General features: G+C 48.0%; 1 protein-coding gene across 3 annotated transcripts in view; it reads left to right on the forward strand.

Moving 5' to 3' along the window:
* The first annotated feature begins 770 nt into the window (after positions 1-770).
* Positions 771-14,738, forward strand: part of cadps2 (Ca++-dependent secretion activator 2) — a 194,818-nt gene continuing 180,850 nt past the window's right edge. For all 3 annotated transcript variants that reach the window (XM_040133508.1, XM_040133507.1, XM_040133506.1), the window contains exon 1: positions 771-1,670. In XM_040133508.1, the coding sequence (XP_039989442.1) occupies positions 1,281-1,670 (390 nt within the window). In that variant the 5' untranslated portion in view covers positions 771-1,280. The remainder of the gene's footprint in view (positions 1,671-14,738) is intronic.

Here is a 14,738-nt window from a genome sequence, read left to right on the forward strand (position 1 = left end):
CATTTACTCAAGGACAGTACTTAAGTAAATGTACTCAGGTACCCTCCACCACTGGTCATAATGTTCATTTTTCGTTGAGACTCTTTCAGCTGCGAGAGGCTGATTCAACCTGACGGTCATTTTGGAGGCTTATAGTGTGTGTTAACAAATAAATCAAATAGATGTATGTGTGTACGATCAAACAAGTTTTAGAAACACACACACACGCACACACTGCCATACTTTACAGGTACATACATTGTGCCTTTACAACAAAAGCAAAAAAACAAATTAAAGACAGAAAAAAGACAGTGAATTGGGCATCGAGTCATCGATCAAATTCTACCCTTGTCAGTGTTTTTTGTATTTGTATTTTTGCATTAACATTTTGATGATGAAGATCTTAAAGGAAACGTCGGACATTTTGGGGAAGAAGCTTATTATTGGAGTTACATGAGGGGATTGATACAAGGACTTTCATGTCTCGGCCGGCCGGCAGCCGGCAGCCGGGGAGCGTAGCTTAGCACAAACAGCGGGAGGCAGATCACCCGACTCTGTTGGTGAAACTGGGAATCGAACCTGTACACTTTGCAAGGATTTAAAGACACTGAATGTAAATGTTTGGACGTGAGGTTTACAGGTGGCCGTTTGGAGCCAAGACAAGCGCTTCCCCCTGTTTCCAGTCTTTGTGCTAAACTATGCTAAGCTAACTGGCTTTAAGGATCATAACTTAAAGAAGAGAATTGCAGTCAGACTGAAAAAACAAGCCAACCTAATATGACTACTTTTATTTTTGTAATTCCCAACATTTCCTCTAGTTTCCTTTCCTTTTTCCACCTCTGGCAGAAACGGGCCTCTTTCCTCTCGGTCGTGGCTGACGCTGAAACGCAGACGGAGTGAGACCTCCCCTCCCGGAGTTCCCCCCATCTCCGATTGGCGCCACAGGTTGCTCACCTGTGTGCAGGGCGCGCGCGAGCTCCGTGCGAGCGGGCGACGACGGCGGCGCGCGCCAGAGAGAGAGGGAGAGAGCTGCCATTCCAACACATTCGACCGCGGTGCGACGGAACGAAGCGCACGCGGCGACCACCTCTAAATATTAACCATTAAAACTCCACCCAACAACCCCCCCCACCACGGAGCTCTAAGGTCGCGTTTCCAAACGCACCACCGAGCGCGGCAGGGCGAGACGCTCGGTCGGTAAAGTGCAGCCGTCAAACGCCACGTCGCCTAAAACAAACAAACAAAACTAAAGCCCGAACAGTTGGTTCTCTCCCTCTCTCTTCGCGCCGTCGCTGTGAGCCATGCTGGACCCGTCCTCCAGCGAAGACACCGGCGGGGAGTCCGACCCAGAAGTTGCCCCGGAGGAGGCTCCGAGGAAACCGGCCGCCGCCTCCTCGGCGGGGATACGGGGCGACGGCGGCGGCGGCGGCGGCAGCAGCGGCAGCAGCAGCAGCAGCAGCCGGGCGGGCGGCCGGCAGCGGCAGCCCGCCGCACCCGGAGGCGCCCCCGGCAAGGGTGCGAGAGACAGCGGGGCTGCAGGTGAAGAGGAGGAGAGGAAGGAGCGAGAGCGGATCCAGAAGGAGGAAGAGGAGAGGAAAATTAAACTGCAGATTTATGTGTTCGTCCTGCGGTGCATAGCCTACCCGTTCAACGCCAAGCAGCCCACCGACATGGCCCGGCGGCAGCAAAAGGTGAGTCGGCGCCGAACACTGAAGCGACATTGCACCTGTTGTATGGTACGCAGGGAGCCGCTGGCGAACTTGCCTTGAAAAATATGTCAATTTAAAGCTGATTCTCGTACCTGCCAAATAGTAAAAACAAACAACAAACCTTTTGGTCTTCCTAGAATCTTACGAAGCTACCGGTTAATTCGGATTTCATCTGAGCCACCACCAATCGCGCATTTCATACAAATAGCTACTTTACTGTTCGGTTCTCCTGTTGCTTCCGCGGTGGTCGCCGAACCGAAACGCTCCCTGGCTGGCGACGGGCACCGACGCGGTCCGAACTGTAAAACCGGACAGGTTTCTTAAAATAGCGCTGGGCTGCGTGTAGAATTAACGCCGGATTCAGCATAAGCTTGAACTGTTCAATATTATGTCTTTCGGGCGTTTGTGCTGCGTACATCTGTTTGGCACGCCTCATGTCAACCTTAAATCGAAGGAAATCCAGACGGAATCTGGCAGAGCGGTAAAGACATTCACGGGAACTGAGCGTTACGGGGCTTTTGTTTGTTTTTTTTGGTTTTTTATACATATATATATATATTTTTAAACTGACCTGAAACAGAACAGAACAACCAACCACTCCGTAACAGCAGCATTAACAGCCAGGTTATCCTGACATGCGTCTCACGTCGAATCGGAAATTAAGAGAAATTAGAGCAGAATTAATTTAAGTTTACTTCTGCTTAAAACCCGCGTTACTTGTAGCTCGATATCATCTGTATTCGTACATATTTAAAGTGAGACTAGACCCCCCCCCCCCATTATAAAATGCCCGCCACCATTAAAGTGGCTTCAGTGGGATAATATACCATAACAGCTGTTGATCGGTTGAGAATCACTGCACTGTGTGTGTGTGTGTGTGTGTGTGTGTGTGTGTGTGTGTGTGTGTGTGTGTGTGTGTGTTCATTGTGTTGTGTGTTTTTTTTTGGGAGCTCGTGCTGGTGTCGGGTCGCGGGGCGCGCCGAAGTGCCGCCCTTGGCCGCCACGCGCTCGGGTGATTTGGTGAATGGCTCTCCGCGGGTTTGTCTGCGTCAGGTTCGGATGAATGCACGCCCGCTGGGCTGCAAGGGCAGCCTGGACCCCACGAGCTCCCGCTAATAGAGCGAGCTGGGGGGGGGGGCGAGGACTGAAGACCCCCACCCCGCTGGGGAACTTGTTAATGAGCATCTCTCACGGTGCTTCACCTCAACGTGCGGGGGAGGCGTTTTCAGTCACCACGTATGTGTGGGTGAGTGACAGCAGGCCGACGTGGGAGTTTATTTGTGCACAAGTTGGGAATATCAAATCCAGCCCCCCCCCAACGAGACAGGAACCTGAGACCTGGCAGGAGGAATCTGTTGCTTCCCGAGCTCCTACTCTCATTTCAGCCACGCTGGAAGTCCTGCTTCCCCCTGTGCTGATTCATAGACACACAGAGCGTGGGTTCACTCAGAGTCCGGAGAACGCTGCATCGATTCTCTCATCTCTCGGTGCAAGTAGAGCTTCTCGTGTTGACGGACTCCCCGGCGGGTGGGTTGCCAGTTCCAATCCCCCGGGGCCCGGCCAGCGGACCGCTCCGCCTCGCCGCGGGACCGAGGAATCAATACAACTCGGGGTAAAGGTTCATTGGCAGGAGACGACTTATCTGCATGAGAATAAGTCACGTTGAGTCCGCGGAGGCGAAAACTGATGCAGTGTGAACTGTAGACTCGAGGCTCATCTGAGAACAGCCAGCGTTTCCGTTGACTTTCCGCACAGCTCTGATGGGGAATGCTCTGATCTGGCTCTTGGATCAGTGTTTACACTGACATTAGCCTCCATGAGCTGATCAGGTATTGGCCAGACGTGGCTGGTCCCAAAGGGGAGCAGCGTGGCAACACTCGAGGGCTGATTTGGAGAAAAAAAAAGTAAAACCCAGTAGAGTCCAGTGAAGAAGGGACTGGCACGAGACATCTCCACTCCGCGAAGTTTTTCAAAAGCGAAATATGGGATATTTTCTGCGCCGTTTGCCTGGAGGGTGGTTTGAAACATTGCATGGGTGAAATGGGTTTTATTAAATGTGTAACAAAGCTCGATAAAGGAGAGTGGCTACGAAATGAGTATGATATTTCTCTATTGGTGGCACCGACCAAAATGTCTGTGGCACCAAGTTGATGCCAACTTCCACTACTGGACAGTTTGATAGAAGACACCCCCCCCCCCCATTCCCAATTCCCTCTTGTTTTACAAGAAAATGGCCATATTAATGTGCCCACAGCATAAACGTTGACCTACATATCCAGACATAGAATTGATAATGTAGAACTTAAAGTTTTTTCCATCAGTTCAGAGCAAATGCTCGCCCCGTATTGTCTGGCTGGCCCTTGTTCTGAATGAGTGTTGTCCAACGGCTACAGTAAGCGCTGTCCCTGAGATGGTCCCCCCCCCCCCCGGTCAAACCGAGCGATCAGGGGAGAAGGGCATCGGTAGCCGGGGTCACCAAGAACCCGATGGTCACTCTCCGGGGAGCCTGTGTGGCGACGGGGGGGAAGCAGCCAGGAGGACAACCGGTTCTAAGCGTCATGTACGGAGGAAACCAGACATGACGCCTAGAACCGGGACCAAACAGTTTAATACTGGTTTCATCAGACCAGAAAATCTTGTTTCTCACAGTCTGAGAATCCTGTAGTTTTTTTTTTTTTGTTTGTTTGTTTTTTTTGTGTGCAAACTTTCACTGAGGAGAAGCTTCCGTCAGGCCACTCTGCCATAAAACCCGGATCGGTGGAGTGCTGAAGTGATGGCTGTCCTTCCGGAAGTTTCTCCCATCCGCACACAGGATCTCTGGAGCTCAGCCAGAGTCGGGACACGTGTCACGATCGTTGGGCTGCTGACTCATCAGACCAAGATGGAGTCTGACGGTTGGGTTCGGGTATTCGACCGCAGTACCCATATCGCCGTCTGGTTCAGTCAGCGTTGACGGTCGGCAGATAAAAGAACGCAGTGTGCACTGATGAAATATTCTGTTTACAGTTACATTGACGTCTTGGGAAATATGCTCATTCGCTGAGGCTTATGCTGGTGAGAGTTTGATGAGAAGACTTACACCACTCTTGTATCCATCTGGTAAACAGAAGACCACGGCTAGCAGCCGGTTTGCTCGGCTTGGCACCCGACCGGAAACAAAACCTGCCCACCGGCACCCTCTTAATAATTAACGCCTGACATCTCGTGTCCCACATCTGTGCGAAGGCTGGAAGCGTGAGAATGGCAGTCCACCGTTTTTGTGGCCACAGCCAGGGAACAGTCGAGAAATCCTCCGACCAATCAGATGGAGCCGCCACTGCAGGGACGATATCCCCCACCGGGTTCCCACCGGCGATCGCGACCAGTTGCGTTGAAACCGTCAACCGAATCGGAGGCACCGCTACTGGGAATGCCAGAACATTACATCTACAATCCTAATGTTAAGAAATAAATAAAATGTGCACTGCTCCGGCATTTTCAACACAGAGCTCAGTCTCATTCTTTTTTTTTTTTTTTAATGCTCAGCTCATCTGGCTGAGGCTGCCGAACAAGTCTCCTGAGTTGTAAGAGATCCAGCAAGTAATGAAAGGTGTGTAGGTGCATATTCTGTCTTCTGTCTCAGAGGGATTTCTGATCTTCGTATTGTGAAACTGAACGAGCGTGTGGTATTGATAGAATCTTCCGGGAGCGGATTAAACATGTTGCGAATCAGGACGAGAGGAAGGAAACAGCCCAGGTTTCACCCAAGGCCGTCCAGATAAAATAAGAGATGTCATTTCCCAAAGAGGCCAGTGAGGTTTTTGATTTTAATAAATAATTTACTTGCAGGTTGTAAAGCAGCTGATCGGACTCTGCCTACTGAGCAAGAAATCTGTTCTGATCCGTGCAGGACTTCGACTAGACCTTGAGGCGAGAGGAGAAGTCAATACTTATCTTATTTTAACCCCCCCCCCTTTTTTTTTGTTGTAAATGGTACGAAGAAATCCAAACCAATCTAGCTTAACTCCTTTATCGAGGCACAAGGGGTAATACATGTTTTGAGACGAGAAAATTCAACGTGGTGGAAAGTTCGAAGCTCCACGGAGCTGAGCCACGGCGGTTTTCCTACCCTGCGCGTGGAGGCAGATGGTTTTTGCAGATGGTTGATTAAGATCTTTACCACTTGAATCCTGAAGCGGAGTCTTGGGCGACGTGCGGCTGGTAGCTGCAGGGAGGCCGAGCAGCAGCAGCAGCAGCCTGAAGCTACCTCACTGGCTTTCACCTCCACAGTGGGGGAACAACTGTGTACCTCGGTTACTTCGGAGCACTTTTTCTGCAGCTCTGCAGAAACTCCTGCCCTGCTGCTGTTGTCTCTGTCTTCAGAGCTGGGTGAGGAGCCGCCGCCGCCGCCTCAGAAACCTGTGGGACCTTGGGTTTGTTTTACAGTAGGGAAACACATGAATGCTGTTACAACCTTTGACCTTGTGGACTCGCCTTGCTCGGCAGCAACTCTGAATATTCTCCAATCTGTTCTGCAGCCCTGAGGCTTTTCTGATTTAATTTGTAGAGAAATGTGGAATCTGATGAGAGGGGCCAGAGTTAAGTACCCGATAATGGAGGGAATATTTATGAATATTTATGTTCATTTCTTTGTGAGCGATATTTTAATGACATAACGAGGAAACTCCCACCTGTTGGGTCTTCTTGCCTCTCAAACATCGGACGCCTCCAGTCTCTTCCCCCCGGCGTTTATGTTTTTGTCCTGTTTCCAGGCAGGCCTGACAGAAACCCCCTCCTGACGGGGACACATGCATGCCTCCCTGCACATGTTTAATCCCCTGGCAGCTGTTTATCACACAAACAAGATAAACACCATCTCCTCCCGCTTCTCTGCTGTAAGAAGCCACTTCCTCTGATGTGGAGGCTGTTTTTTTTTTTTTCTTCTCGGTGGTTAGTGGGTGCAGTTTTTGGCCACAGATTTCCTGGAGGCAACTTCCGTCCTCCTTTGTCATCTCTCCCTCCCCTGTCAGATTTGCTGAGATGGAGCTCTTCTCACAGGGTTACATAACCTCTCCTCCTCCTCCTCCTCCTCCTCTTCCTCTCAGAGATGTGAAAGGATGTCTCGGCAGGGCTCTCACGGAGCAAGGAGCTCCGTGAAGAGCATCAGACAGCGAGTCGGCCCGGCCCCGGGGCCAAAGACTCAGTCAGCTCTAACTCTCTGCAGTCGGCATCACAGTACAATACACTACAGTGCAGCGGCTTTAACGCTGTACACGGTTGTTTTTAGCTTTTCTCCAAGTAGTTGCTTCAGTATAGATGTTTGAAAATACGCGATCAATGTGTTGGAGTTTGAAAAACCAGCAAACAAGTAAGTCTTTGCTCTGTCGCTAGATGTGATAAAAGAAAAACTCAGCGTTTCTCGTGGACGGATGCTGAAAAATGATCAGACTGTTTGCTGCAGTAATTTTCCATCAGGGCTCGGTGACCTAGTTGGAAAATGTTTTCCTGTGTTGGAATGTTTCACAGAAAATGTACGTAAAGTCACGTAACGTAGTTTGGTGCTGTAGCAGTTGGTTGACTGGTCAATTAGTAGATCAACAGACAGTTAATCACCAGTTGTGATTATCAGCCAGTCATCTAAGCCATCGATCCACAGGCCGTACGCTGTTCCGGCGATTCTTTTAAGTTAGATGCTAACGTCAGCACGTTCAACCGCTCAAAACGGCAATTCTGACAAGCTGACGTCCAGCGGGTACGACGATCGCCGGGTTTTAGCGTGCTAACGTTTGCTAACTGGCAGTGAACGCGGAGCACAGCTGGGTCTGATGGGAGGGTCATCAGTTTAACAGGTATTTGATCATAAACCAAAGTATTGGACACACAATTTGTTTTTCTTTTCTTCCATGAATGGATTTGCTGCTTTTCTCAGTTTTATAACAAATATAAACTGTTGGTCAGACAAAACAAGATATTTATTTTTTATTTTTTATTTTCTTAAGACAGATTTTTTCAAATATGTAAAGTAAAAACTTCAACAACAACAACTCACTTTCTTAATGTTTGCTTTGAATCATAAATTTGGACGACGCAATTTTTAAAAAAATCCTAACATGACGATTATGTCGTCACGTAGCATCATTCCGTTGAGGGTCGAGAAACACCAGATGGTCACATGGCAGTAATGACCATATTGCATATCTACGCTTCTACTTTCGGCAAAACTGGGAGAAGTTCCCCGGGTGGTGACTGCAGCTCAGGACCGACCGCCGCTGAGAAGCTTCGGGCCTCAGGAAACCGTTCTTTGTGGTTAAGAGTTTGACGGAGCAAACGACGTGGTTTCGCTCCCGGCACCCTTGCACTCGCCCGGTCATTTGCTGAACGTGCATGGGTGGAGACACGGTAGCAACGGATTTCAGCACGTTTCAGTCCAACACAGCGAACGCCGGCGACCGCAGGGGCCGAATCGCCTCGTCCCACGCGGCGTCCGCGCGAACTGAGCTGTATCGGTCCGAGCGTGTCGGAGTCAGCCCCCTGCGTCTGTGTCCCTGCGGTGAGGCGCAGAAGAGGAACTACCGAGCTCTCCGGAGTCACGACCAGGAAACGCCTGGCAGGAAAGATGGAGAGAACGGCAGGGTTTTGTTTTTTCTTTCTTTTTCCTCCTGCTTGTTTCCTCTCTGAGGACGAGGGGAAAGCGAGGGAGTTTGTTTACACTGGCAAAGTCAGGTCTGTCAGCTTTGATTTTAAATAAAAAAGATTTAAAAAATGTCAAAGATTTTAAATGTTTAACTTGGTCTTTATTCTTTCAATGAGAAAATGTGATTGTTTGCTGGTATGAAGAACGAAAAAGAGAACATGTTGGCTTTTCGAGCCCCAAACACAACAGTGAATTTTTAGTTCTATATGTTTTCTGCTGCAAAGTTAAAACAAATATTCGCCCTCAGCCACTTTCATAACGCTGATGGACTCTGTTTTTTACTGGTTTGTTCTGTTGCTATGTAACCGGGACAAAACAGAAAGTAATGATGCAACTGATTAATTATCGAGTCAAGTGTTTAATCAGTGACCGCTTCATCAAATTTTTTTTTTTTTTTTTTGGTCCAAAACACAATGATATTCAGTTCATGATGATGACGACGACGATGAAGAACAGAAAATCAGCGAGTACCCAGGGTGAACAAGTGGAACTATTGCGTGTTTTGACGTGTTTAGCCACGCTAGCGTGTAGCACGGCTCTAGGGACGGCGGCGTTGGCCCGTCGGTCGGCCTGTCGCCGTGGGATGAGTTGACGCAGGCATTAATGATCCCCAGGGGATGGGTCCTCCTCACTTTGTCCTTTCCTCCAGCCCCATCGTGGCATTTGTGGTTTTGAGTGAAATTTCTCACCTAGCGCCACCATCGGGTCGGATTTTTAATTTGTCCAATACTCTGGTCTGTGGCCAAACACCTTTTTTAAAACAGTGCCATTATACGTTCCACAGCAGAGGAGTGCGAGCAGTTTTACTGGCTAGGTGTCTTTTAGGACTGTTTGTGGTCAGACAACACTAAACGCTGATGGCTTTGAAAAGTTTGTGTTGTTTTAATCAAATTAAAAAAAACGTGTGTAACCCGAACATGTCTGTCGTACACGTCCGTTAGCTTCTTTCTGTTTTTACCTTTGACCTATCGTACTTACCACAGACGTGCACGTAATGAGAAGTCTCCGGTGTAAAGACTTGCATCGTCTCCGGCGAATAAGTTGGTCAGATTATCAAATTGGTGACAGATTGATCCTTCACGTAGCAGGTCCATGTATCAGGTGTACCTTTTTAAAAAAAAATATTATTATTTTTTTTATTAGAAACACCTGTTCTAACGCGATCTAACGCAGTTCAATGCGACGGCTCTGCCACAAATTCTAACCTTTACAGAGTTGAGGTTCAGTTTTTGTCAACATTGTGGGAAATGTGTAAATTTAATTATGTTTTTTGTTTTTTTTTAACTGAGGTCATAGTTAAAGTTGGTGTTGTACTGGACTATGCTGTATTGAGAGGGGTTCTGTCCTCCTTACTCACTATGCCCCCCTCATGTATGTATTAGAAAGTCGTCTCAACACAACAGAGTCCAGTTCGACACCTTCACACTAACTACGGCCTCCATGCTGAAAGATGCTGTTGAAGTAACTCCACTACGCCAACAAAGAAATAAATAAATAGCTGAGCATCATTGGCATCACAAAAGTAGGCAGTGGCAGGACGGTTGTATTGCACGGCGTTAGATTGTGCAGGTGTAACTGAATAAAGCGGCGTACTTCGAAGCGGGTCGCACAGATTAAACCTCCATGCCGCCAGACAGCCGCCGTTATCTGCATTCCTCAGGAGTCCGGTGATATTTACGAGTCACGATAAATAAACGGGTATTGACAGGTTGGGGGCCCGCATCGCGTCCCCGCGTGGCAGCCGGATCCGCCCGTGGTTTCGCTCGGTGCTTCTGGCGGCTAATGAAGTCCCCGGAGGTGTCTTCGCTGCTGCTCCGCCTGCCGCTCGTTTGTTGAGACGACGGCCTGCTCTGTCCCCCCCCCCGTGCAGAGGCTCCCGGGACTTTTTGTGCCTCCATGTACCTGTGCGGTGAAATACAAAGTTAGATTTTTGAGAGACAGAAAGATTCCAGTTTGACTGCAGTTGAGTCCCAGCTGGCAGGCTCTGGGGACGACTCGCGCAGGGTCGAGTTTGTCTTCTTGCAACGTGTCTCGTGTCTGTCTTTACAGTGGTTTGTTTGTTTCTACACTTCCACTGAGTCGCTATTCTGTTACTAAGTAATTGAGCCGTTGAGTTTAAAAAAAAAAAAAATAGAAAAGCAATCCCACGCTGTTTATCACGTCTCAGTTTTTGTCTTTCCACCTACACCTAAGTCTTGTCGAGCTGTTTAAAAATCCATCGGCTGCTTCTCTCGGGAACGACACTGAATCCTCTCTCCCACCTAAACTTGGTAAAGCACTTCAATGGGTGTAATCAACTCTTTTAGAACAAGTAAAAACACAGATGTCTCAAGCAAATCCTCTCCGGCAGCTGGTTGTAGCTCGGCAACAGTCTGGCGGAGTCTGATGTGGAGTCGTGATGCCCTCAGTCTTCCATCAGAAGCAGGCGTCACGGAGGAAACGTGTCATTCAATCCCAAAAGCTTGTCAGCTTCAAGGCTGAAGTCTGTCTCTGCCACTGCTGGATGTGATGCACTGTCAATAATCTGATTCGCGGAAAGTAACGGGGAGGAAGAAAAAAAACAAACAAAAAAATGATTTCATTTCACATGGGAAGAAGACATTTACAAGGTCTTAGGAGCCTGGGATTGATGAAAAATACAACACTCTCCCGGCAAATAACGTCGCGTTTGTTCTGAAGGTGGGTCCAGACGCAACGCCAGGCGAATTTAAGGGGGGGGGAGGCGCAAGTGCATGTAAAGTCAGCGGAAAAACGAGTAGGCAAGGGCGCGTCTGCGTGAGCTGAAAATGTGTCCATGGCCCGTGTTTTATGAATCTGTTAATGAACAGAGATGAGGGGAGACAGAAAAAGACACGCGAGGAAAAATAGCCAACAGAACTGGAGCCTCCGGTGAGTTGCATTGTGGGAAATGTGGGGTCCATCGTTTCTGGAGTTTGACCCATAGTTTGACTAAGGAGTTTGACTAAAAGGTACGATATCTTGGCCTCTGCTGCACAGATTTCGACCAGTCTTTTGAAAAGTCCAGCGCCTTTCTCCCCCCCGCAGCAACGTTTTTCACCGTTTCTCCGTTCCCACGTCTGATGTGCAACGGTGAAATTCAGGTAACACGCGGATAAAAACACACAGATTTCAGTTCTCTACTGGTTCTCTTTCAGACTGCTGCCGTGCTGCCACAGCAGTGGAGCGTGAGCAGCGAAACCGGTCACGTTTGGGCTGTTGTGCATCAGCACAGTGTGATTCTTTTTAGTTATTTATCGATTTCTTGTCTTTTACAGGAAGCTGTCTAAAAGTGGAGCTCCAGCGGGGGTGCAGCTATTCTTTTAATTGATTTTTCGCTTTTAATGTTCAGTTATCTCCAGCTATCTATCAGCGCCCAAACGATTAAATTTAACTCCAAACAAAACATTACATTTTCCTTTTTTTTCTTTTTTTTTTCTTTTCTTCTAATGTTCATAGAAAATGAATTTGGTATTGAAATCAAAAGATCTGTGGCATCAATAAGTGTCAGCCCGCACGATCCTGTAGCTTTCCATTGTTCCGTTTGTATTCTCATGAACTATTTAATTGATTAGAGGTGAAGCAAGAAGAAATTGAAAACGATGCTTCTTTTTGTATAAGCAATCGGTTTGCTTTTCATAGCTGAACCCTTCAGACCAAAATCACTTCTGCTTGATCTGCACATTCAGCAGACTTCAGCCCCCCCCCAATCTGGTGTGTAGTCTTCAGTCTCACACTGAGTTGTTGTTTATAATAAAATAAATATAAAGTAAAATAACTCTAGGTCCTGTCAATTGTAACGAATGATCCTTCCCTCGTTTCCTGTCCGACGGGAACTTAGTTAATTGCATTGAGCGCGTAGGTCGTCAGGGGCTCCAGGTGGAAATGAAAACCGAATTTCTGATTCTGTCTCTGGTGTTCAGCTCGTCGGTGACAAAAGGCCGTGTCCGGTTCATCTGTGGCGAGACGAGAATGAATGTGTCCTGAGGCCGAGGCTGCCGTCGGTGCGTTCATGGACGCCCCGACATTGGAGAGTTAGCTTGCGTACACCAACCTTATTAAATCAAGAAGCGACCAAATTCTCCGTCACACTTCGGCAGCGTTATTCCGTGAAGGAATGCTTAATGGCAGCAAACGCTCACTTTCTACATCTTTTTATTTATTAATTTACTTTTTTGTCGAATCAGCTGCTTGTTTTAATTTAATAGTTTTGGATTTAAATGTGTTTAATTTTTCTAACCTGCAGTGACCCACTGAGATTTGATGTTTGATATTTGATAAATAAAGACACTAAAGCAAAATGGCGCATTGTGAACTGTGTAAAAGTTATTTCCTTCTTTATCCAGAGCTGTTGAAGACCTTTTTTTTTTTTTTTTGTGTGAACCATGTTAGTTTGAGGGAAACTGCAGCAAACAGCTGCACAGACAATGTGTTTCAACTCTCTTTGATCCCTCTACCCTGCAAATATAATTGATCACCTGCGGAAACGGGGATTAGTTTAGCGCATTTAACTCAGCCTGCACCAAGTGAGGACACGGGAGAGCTGTCGCTTATCCTGACGTGGTTCAGGTTGTCGTCTAACACCGCCTCTCATAGAGGAGGATGTTCACCTTTTTTCTTTTCTAGCAGTTTAAAGACCTCATTCAGACACTAACTGAAAACACTCACTCTATCGAAGTTTGAGTATTTTAAAGGTTTCCTAAAGCTTTACTGTTGTTCTTGATAAACAAGGTCAAAGTCAAGTAGAATTTGGGGTCATTCTTTCCGTAAACAGCATTGCCCTCCTTCAGTGCCACTGCTTGTATATTCGTCTGCAGTGGGCAGCGGGGCCAAGTAGTGGCCTGTATCTGTACGGGCCCCTGTCAACATTTAGCTAACCGGATACGGCACGGAGCACAGGTTTTGGTTTTGATCTCCGCACTGGCACAGTGGTACAAAACCCGCCGGCCTCGCTTCGACGTCAGGCAAATGCACACTGTCGCTGCACCGACCGTGGAAACGGTTCCAGCTCGTAACGGCCCCCTGAAGCCACAAACTGCGTTTTTTTTTTTTACAACTCCGCCTGTGTACAGAGGAAGCAAACAAGATGCAGCATGTCGACGTGGACCCTGGGATAGAGCAAGGCCTTCGGTTGCCACCTGCCTCAAGTCTTTGTGTTAAGCTAGGCTAACCACCAGCTCTGTGCTGAACACGAAGGCACGAGATCCGTATCCATTTAAACACCTCGCTCGCAGAAAGCGAGACAATAAAAGTGTTTCCCGAAACTGTCCTGTTGCATTATTCCTTTAACAGTGCAAGACAGTTAGATTTTTTTTTTTTTTTTTCCTGTTGATTTACACGACAGCAGAGAGAGAGAACTGAAATATTATGAGAATAAGAGGACTGAGACTTCACTCGGGTTGTTTAGGGAAACTGTCTCCCAGGTTTGTCATGGCTGATTCTCCCCCACAGCGCCTCTGCTCTCAGCTGATAACGACCTACACACACACACACACACACACAACATATACCTTGAGGTAGCAGCTGCCCACATCGGCCTCGTTGACATCAAACGCTTGGATACTTCCAGATATTTCCCTCCTGTTTGTTGTCCTCGTGGTGTTTGTTGTTTGCGGAGCAGGGCACCAGCGCAATTTTATATTCTGGAAATAATTGACATTCCGATGAGGATGCAGAGCCACCTGCCTGGTCCTGAGACTCATTAACGGTCCGAGGGTGTGTGGATATGTGAGTACACCAGGGAGCTGGGGAGCAGCTCATCCAAAACCAGGCTTTATTTTTATTTTTTTAAAGTAAGATCGACACAGACTATTGCCATATTTTACAGAGTCAACATCAGCACAGTAAAAGTTTTGGACTAGTTGGGTGGCCATTGTATGGTCGACGTGTTCCTGGTGCTCTGTTTGTCCCTTTTCCTCTCCTGTCTGCTCTGTAGCTCCAATCCAGGTGCTACGCGATCAGTCGTCAATGATCATCACGCTACCTTCAGATTTACATTACATCAAAGCCATCTTGATACGGTTTATTTTGACGTTCTCGCAGCAGTAGTTTGGCAACCATTTCCACACAGTATTCAGACACGTGCGCTGCAGAAGACCACAGGCGGTACATAGTGTCGGCTGTGGCTCAGGAGGTGGAGCGGCTCGTCCACTAGGCGCAGGCTCGGCAGTTCAATCCCCGGCTCGTCCCGTCCGCATGTCGGAAGTGTCGTTGGGCAAGGCGCCGAACCCCAAGTTGCTGCCAGCGAGCAGGCCATTGGCGTGTGAGTGAAAAGTGCCTTGTGTGTGAAGGTAGGGAAGTGCTATATAATGTAAGTGCTGTAAGTTTAGATGGACCAACTATGGTCATTGCATGTAATGCAGACTTGCGACTGGATCCTG

Source organism: Xiphias gladius, chromosome 8 (assembly GCF_016859285.1).
Source record: "Xiphias gladius isolate SHS-SW01 ecotype Sanya breed wild chromosome 8, ASM1685928v1, whole genome shotgun sequence".
Classification (NCBI taxonomy): domain Eukaryota; kingdom Metazoa; phylum Chordata; class Actinopteri; order Istiophoriformes; family Xiphiidae; genus Xiphias; species Xiphias gladius.